Source organism: Myotis brandtii, unplaced genomic scaffold, assembly GCF_000412655.1.
Source record: "Myotis brandtii unplaced genomic scaffold, ASM41265v1 scaffold927, whole genome shotgun sequence".
Taxonomy (NCBI): Eukaryota; Metazoa; Chordata; class Mammalia; order Chiroptera; family Vespertilionidae; genus Myotis; species Myotis brandtii.
The window spans coordinates 166460-174227 of NW_005371823.1; the positions used below are offsets into that span (position 1 = coordinate 166460).

The 7768-nt window shown below is 47.8% G+C and overlaps 1 protein-coding gene across 1 annotated transcript in view; it reads right to left on the minus strand.

Moving 5' to 3' along the window:
• NUTM1 (NUT midline carcinoma, family member 1) overlaps positions 1 to 6567 on the minus strand; it is a 12750-nt gene extending 6183 nt beyond the window's left edge. The window contains exons 1-3 of the mRNA XM_005885775.2: positions 6406 to 6567; positions 3523 to 4231; positions 1257 to 1385 (exon numbers count right to left, since the gene is read on the minus strand). Of these exons, the coding sequence (XP_005885837.1) occupies positions 1257 to 1385; positions 3523 to 4231; positions 6406 to 6421 (854 nt within the window). The 5' untranslated portion in view covers positions 6422 to 6567. The remainder of the gene's footprint in view (positions 1 to 1256; positions 1386 to 3522; positions 4232 to 6405) is intronic.
• Between the last annotated feature and the right edge of the window lie 1201 nt (positions 6568 to 7768).

A 7768-nucleotide genomic window follows, 5' to 3' on the forward strand; every position in this document is an offset into this window, starting at 1 on the left:
AAAAATCTGAACAATAAAGATTTAATTTTAAAAAAAAGAAAAAATAAGAATAATAAAGGACTTTGCAAAAAAAAAAAAAAAAGAAAATGAACAATGTAGAGCTTGTAAGCTTGTCCAGGACAGAGCCATGGCTTTCACTTCTTTTTCATGCCTTATCTCACACAGCATCACCAAGGGTATGGAGCAGCAATGAATACAGACTTGTTGAATTCAATCAGGCCTATGCCACGGCCTGGTGGGATCCCACAAGCAGGCCCCTCCTCAAGGCCTCATCTGTCCCTGCCTACAACTATAAAAATATAGCTGAAACCCTGCAGTGCCTGGGACTGCCATTCAAGGCAGTTCCCACTAGGAGACAGTGCTGAGATCCAGGAGTCCTAAGGCTGGGACTGGGAAGGGTAAATATAGGAGGTATGGGTCCAGAAGATTTGGGGGAGAAAGTGGGAACTAAGTGTGGAGGAAAGGGATAATTTTCCTCAGAATTATTTAACCAATGATTAAATCATGGATAAATGGGGGAGGGTAGTGTAAGGCAGGAGACCACTCTTGGCATCCAGGACCCTGGCTGCCCCTGACCAGCCTCTTCGAGAACCAACCCCTCCCTGTGATGACAGGGGTAACCAATTTCTGTGCCACTATTTCCAGAGGAGGGCTGGTCCTAAGGTCGGCATCAATAGACACTTTGCTACCTGGCCAGTGAGATAGTGAGGAATCTGTCTAGTAGTGCTTACCTGCTCATTGCTAGATCCCTTCAGCATGGAATTTTTACACTGACTGAGCTCCAATCCCATCCTAAGAGCTTCATTATCAAGGCCCTTATACAACTCAAGGTCTGGAAAAGGGAGAGCCTCCAAGAGGAGAGAGGATAGAAAACTCAAGAGTCAAGGTGGTGGAAGAAGCAACAAGGATCCGGGAGATCCCATCTTAGTCCACACTGCTCTTCCTAGCATCCCATTTTTTGTTTTGTTTTTCCTTATTGATTAAGGTATTACATATGTGTTCTTATCCCCCTTTTGCCCCCCCCCCCACTCATGCCCTCACCCCCCTGTTGTCTGTGTCCATTGGTTAGGCTTATATGCCTGCATACAAGTCCTTTGGTTGATCTCTCCCCCTTACCTCCATCCTCCCCTACCTTCCCTCTCCTAGCATCCCTTTTAATAATCACCCACACACCCAGACTCCAGCCTCTCTTACTTGACCCTACCCTTCCAGCCACACAACCCCCCATTAAGAGAAGGAGGGTTCCTCAGACTCACTTTTCTGCCATCTCATAAAAGATCATCCGGTCAAAGTTGCTGGTGCGATCCCACTCCTGCACGGCCCTTGGCAGTCCCTCTTCCAGGGTCATAGTGGGCTTCAGCCGGGCCAGGGAACGAAGCACTGGACTAAAACCCCAATGGGGTTTTAGTTACAAGTGTTCCCACCCCATCCACCTGTCCTGACACCATCTTAATACAGACACCCAGGCCCTCATCAGATCTAATGTGCTTCTCCCTCCCCAACATGTCCCACTTGATTGGGCTTCCAAACCTCCCCACTCCCATCCATTCATTGGCCATCCTGGCCTTTCTTCCCATTGAAATTTACAAATCTCACACAAAATCTAACATGATTCTTCTCCCCATCTTTTGAAATCAACCACCCTTAATTCTCACAGTGTTTTCCTTAACTAAACTTTCAAAAAAAAGTACTCATGTTATTAAATTAATGGGTTTCATTGTAAAGTAGGCTTAACCCTGCCCAAAAGGCTCTTGCACTTTAAAAAAGGCACTCACTGCCCTAACCGGTTTGGCTCAGCGGATAGAGCATCAGCCTGCGGACTGAAGGGTCCCAGGTTTGATTCCAGTCAAGGGCATTTATGTACCTTGGTTGCAGGCACATCCCCAGTAGGGGGTGTGCAGGAGGCAGCTGATCGATGTTTCTAACTCTCTATCCTTCTCCCTTCCTCTCTGTACAAAATCAATAAAAATATATTTTTTTAAAAAGGCACTCACTAACTCAAATGAATCTCTAATTGAAGGTGATGTGGTGTTTTTATTTGTTGGTTTTTACTAGTAAGTGTGTTTTTGCCTCCGGGATACCCCTCACGGACCTTCGAATATCAATAGTCTTTAAGCTGTTTGTGATTCATTTTTGCCTCCCTGAAACACGTCCTCAAGCATTATTGTGCCTAGGACCCCCTGGTGAAGCTTGTTATAAATATGGATTCCAGGACCCCACGAGTCCAGAACTGAGGGCATTTCACCAGCTTCCCAGGTGACTGTTGCAGAGGGTCTAGGCTGCACTTTGGGGGTGACCCTGCCTAGAGGCCTGGAGTATGGACAGCAGGACTAGGCCAGGACCAAAAGCAGTACTCGCTCAAGAGTTCGAAATTCGGCCTGCCAGGCTCCAAGAGAGACTCAGAATTGTGTGAAGAAAGCAGGGAGTAGGTAAGATGATCTATACTTAATTACTGGGGAGAGCCTCTTGATTTAGTCACTCCAGGGTCAAAGTAGAAAGGGAGATTCCTTTAAAAGTCAGCCACTGGAGGAACAACATGTATGTTTTTTAAATCCAATAAAATGCAGCATGTGTTACCTAGTGATTTACGAAAAATATTGAGGGTACCGTGCAGTGGAGAGAGGTGGCAGGTCTGCGTAGGAAGAAGAGAAAATTCCCCCTGTGGCCAGTGATGCTGTTTTATAAACCCAAGAGACAGCCTATGACTCTGGGTTCTTTGGCTAAGCATCTGCTCATACTCTTAAGCAAAAGATTTTTACCTTTTGTGAGTTCTTTTTCTCTTCTAGATTGCCTTTTTATAACAACAACAGCAGCAGCTACCATTTAGTGAAGATTCTCTGTGCCTGGCACTCTGCTAAGCACTTCATATACATTAACTCATTTCACTTCTCAACAACCCCCTGAGGTCATAGGTATAAGTACTCCCTTTCTAAATGAGAAAAATGAGGGCAAAAATATGAAGTGTTGAGCCCAGGATTGCAAATCTAGGGAGCAGTGGAACTTGGACCCTCAACCACTAAGCAAGCTTTACCACCTTCCCATTTCAACTTGAATTCCCTTGAATAAAATAGGGGTGGTGTGGGGGGACACTCAGAAGCTTCTTGGCCTGGCCCCACACTGTCCTCCCCTCCCACAGGAATGGGTCTGGATGGCTCAACTCAATGTCTAAAGGTATTAAAATAGAACCAGAGGATCCTGGCACTTGGTGTCACAGACCTACGTTCCAATCACCTCTCCACACTTTATGGCAGGAAACCTCTCTAAGCTTCCGTTTTCTCATCCCTAAATGAGGATTAACATAAAAACGCTTGCCTGAACTCAGAGTTGAGACTGGAGAGAAGACACCTGAAGGCTTGCTATATTACTGTTATCACAATCATCGTGCTTTTTGTAGTCTTAGCATCTCCATCACCCTCATGACCTGCCTCAAGTATTCCTACGTCGCCTAACCTCTTTTGTCCATCCCAAAGCCCTCCTTGGTTAAAAGCTCTAGATAAATTAATCCCAGGTCTCCCCACTTACATAAGAAAGCAAGAAAGAGCTTCTGCATCAGGACTTTGGGATAAGTGCTTCCGGGCCAAGGCTTTGTAGCGCTGCCAGCGTCGGAAGTTCTCATAAACACCCTTGGAGGTATAGGAGAGGTCAGCCAGTGATGGCTTGGATTGGGCCATTGCCAGACCCCCTTCTCCAGTTGCCCCAGGTGGCCCTGGCCAAGCCTTTTCGGGGGGCACAATGGGAGCCAGTTGGGCGGCTGGTGCTGCAACCTGAGCAGGAAGGACTGGGAGGCCCTCCTGGCTCACCCCAACAGCCTCAGTGGGCAGAAGGGTCTTCATGTTAGAGGCTATCACAAATTGAGGTGGAGGGCCTTCAGAGACCCCACAGGGAGCACCTGAGGCAATCCAATTGTGGGCAGTCTGAGTAAGGATAAAGTTCTGAGCTTGAGAGGGCTCAGCTGCCCCCCCTTCTGTCTTGACTTTGACAATGACCTTGCCAGCTTCAGCCCCACTGTGGCCAGGGACCCCATCCCCTGTCACCAACAATGGATTGGGGAAAGGAGAGAGCATCAGAGGGTTGCCTGGAGAGAAAGCTGAAGGCATGGGGGGCTGTGGAGGCAGCTCCCAGGGTGACTGGTCTGGTGGGCCAGGAGCAGATGGGGGGATGGGAAGTGCAGTGAAAGGAGACAGGGCAGTGCCAGGTTTCATGGTCATATCTGGTCCAGGCAATGGAGATGCTGTTGAGACAAAGAAAAACAGGGAATGGGATAGGAGAAAAGCAGACCAGAAAGTAGGTTATCAGAGTCCTACTTTAGTCTTTGAAGAACCAGAGCTCCGATTCTCAGCAGGTGAGGAAGGGTATATGGAGGGGAAACTTGTGTAGTTTGCAAATGTCCCCCAAGTGGTTTTGATGTCCCTTACTTCCCACTGAAAATTATTACACTAGAGAAGTTTCAATGGTCCTTGGCCCCAAGAACTCATGCTCCAAAATTCTAGATCAAGCTCACATCCCACCCAGCATACAGGAGCATCTCTTATTCCAACATATTCCAAAGCCATTCAAACCACCTGAACACTGCTTTCACAGCTGCTCTGTGCTCTGGCCACCACTCACAGAAACACTGTTCCCAGGAAAGGGGGTGTCAATTAAATGTTTGGTTCTCAGAAATTTTGTTATATAATAGCAGGAATGACTAGAGATAAGGACCAGGAAACGGGTGAGGGTGGGGTGGTGTGGGAAGGGAGTTTTCCAGAGCATTGAGTAGCTGCTGCACATGTTAAAATTTGGCAATGCAGACTATCTGTGGTTCTGCTTGGAGCTGCTATCAGAATTTAGGATCCACCAAGAACAAGGGACTGACAATGAAGTCTGAAAGAGTACCTGCTAAGAAAGAGTTATGTGGGCTCTAAGAGACCAAGGATAAATACATGAAAACATTACTTAATGAATCAGGACATCTGTCTCCTAGGACTTTTTATAATAATAGATCATCTGCCTAATTTCATGCTACTCTCCTCCCCTTTTTATAAAGAATACTAGAGGCCTGGTGCATGAAAATTCATGCACTGGAGTGGGGGATCCCTCAGCCCAGCCTGCCCCCTCTCTCAGTCCGGGAGCACTCAGGGGCAGGAGGCGACCTGGTGATCAGGGGACGGCGATGCCCCCATCACACCTCTGCTGCTGCCACTGCCGGCAGCGCAAGCCTCGGCCGGCCCTGGTTATCTGAGCCTCAGGCAGCCCTGGCAGCTGTGCAGCTGCCATCCAAGGCTTGCCTGCACCTCAGGTCGGCCCTGGGCGGCTGGAGGGCTGAGGGGGCTGGAGGACTCTGGAGGCAGGTGCGTGGAGTGGCCGGGCCCACCTGGGGGCAAGCCTGGCCTTGCCGCGCGCCTGACACCCTGGCGGGGCTGAGGAGACTGGGCACTGTCATCTTGTGGCTGTGGGCACCGCCATCTTTGAGGGTGGGACAGTCAATTAGCATATCTCCTCCTTATTGGCTGTGGGCAGCACCATCTTTGCGATGGTGTGAGGGTCAATTAGTATATTCCCTCTTTATTAGATACGATTCACTGGCAAACTAACAATATTCAGTGTCTACTTCCTGCCCACGAAGGAGACAGGGAATATGAGCAAACTCATCATCTCAACCATAGAGCAGAGGGCCAGGGGTGTAGACACAATGAAATGGGTCTGACGGCCTGAGTTCCACAAAAAGTAGAAAAATTAGAGCTTCTCAGGGAAGCCCTGGTTCTCGTCCTGGCCCTGGGGGAATCAAGGAAAACTGCTCCCTGAACTGAAAGAGAAGCATCTCCGGGGCTGGAAGGAGCCATGAGACTCCGAGCAGAGGTTATAGTACCTTCCAGTCTAGCTTTTCAGGAGGGCATTTCTCTACTGACTTGGCAACAGATAACTCCACTGAACTGCTTTTTAGGGGGGCCTCCATCCCACCCCACCCCCCAACACATTGAGAGTGACCCCAGCTCAATTCTCTCATGGCAAAATTCTGGATCAAGCTCCAATTACCTAAGGAAGACACAGGAACTTGGGTCTTCCCCTTGAACCATCTCTGTGTCACACATACATACATACCCCCTGTCCCTGCCACACCAACACGTGTTGAAGGGGTCCCTCTTCCAGAGTAGCAAGTTGCTAACTGCCATCCCTTCTCTATACATCAGCACTCTCTGAGCTGCTTTGATCTACCTCCCAAAAGGGCCTCTGCCTTCCCCAACCCCCAGTCTTAATGGCACAGTCTCCTTCCCTAGCTTCCCCAAGTGTGATGCTTTTGGCGGGGTCTAGTGCTCTCACATACCTCTAGGTCAATCCAAGTGCTCATCCCCAGGTAAAGTATCAAATTTGGATCTCCAAGGAGACCCACCTCCCACCCCTCAACACACACACCTGCAGAGTTGCCTCCATCTGAAGTCATCCTCTCAGGTTTGGGCACTACCCCTGGCTGTCTAGAAGAAGCCTCCAGAATGAGAAAGTCAGGTCCAGGCCCCAGAGAATAACCTAGCTCCAGTAGATACACAGGGATCCAAGGAGGGAAGGGTAAAGATAAAATCAAAACAGAACTAGAATCTAGGACTTAAGGCATTCTATAGTGGGGGAGGGGAGAGGGACATGTGGAGTGGGGGTAGGGAGATATTCCACAAGGGGCTCTGGTAAATTGGCAGTAACTAGGAATTCCTTCCGAACCAGAGTTTGGCAACACAATTGTTGTGTGCCTCTTTAGGGCAAACTGTAACTTTTTCTCAGAGTCCCAATATTATATTTTACATCTGTATTCCCTATACAATTGTTCATCAGTATATTTAGTTTTGTGCCCTTCAATCTCACCCAGTTCTGTAACTGACTTCCTATCAATAGCAGGTTGTGGCAGACCCTTGATTTAATTCAGTGTTGGCTATATTTTCTTTTTTAAAAAATATTTTTTATTGATTTTTACAGAAGGAAGGGAGAGGGATAGAGAGTTAGAAACATCGATGAGAGAGAAACATCGATCAGCTGCCTCCTGCACATAACCCCACTGGGGATGTGCCCGAAACTAAGGTACATGCCCTTGACCAGAATCAAACCTGGGACCCTTCAGTCCACAGGCCGACGCTCTATCCACTGAGCAAAACCAGTTAGGGCTGGCTATATTTTCTGAACCAACTCAAAATACATTCCAGAGGGAATGGAATATCTGAAATTAGGATTGTCTGGAAAGATCCAGAGTGTTTGGCTGCTGTGTGCATGTCATTTCCTTGGGAAGCTGTCCTGCAGTTCCCAAACAATCCACTACCATCAGCTCTATAGTCCATAGAAGGCTCAACCTTAACCCTTGGCAGAAAATCCCCACACTATAAAAAAAACAATACCTGGCATTCAGCCTAAAATATCAAAACCAAAAAGTCCTTTTGTCTGTTATTTTTTTTGTTTAAATATTTTGTTAAATCATTTTTTAAAATATGTTTTTATTGATTTCAGAGAGAAAACGAGAGAGAGAGAGAGAGAGAGAGAAAGAGAAACATCAATGATGAGAGAGAATCATTGATTGGCTGCCTCCTGCGCCCTTCCCCCTCCCCGGCTCCCTCTACTGGGGATGAAGCCAGCAACGCAGACCAGAATCAAAATGGAACCTCCGTAGGTGGGCGCTCAACCACTGAGCAACGCTGGCTGGCCTGTTAAATAATTTTTAAAATGTTTTTATTATTTAAATGTTTTTGTTGACACTATTGCAGATGCCTCCATTTTTCCCCTCCCCCCTTGGCCCACCTCCACCCAGTTCCCG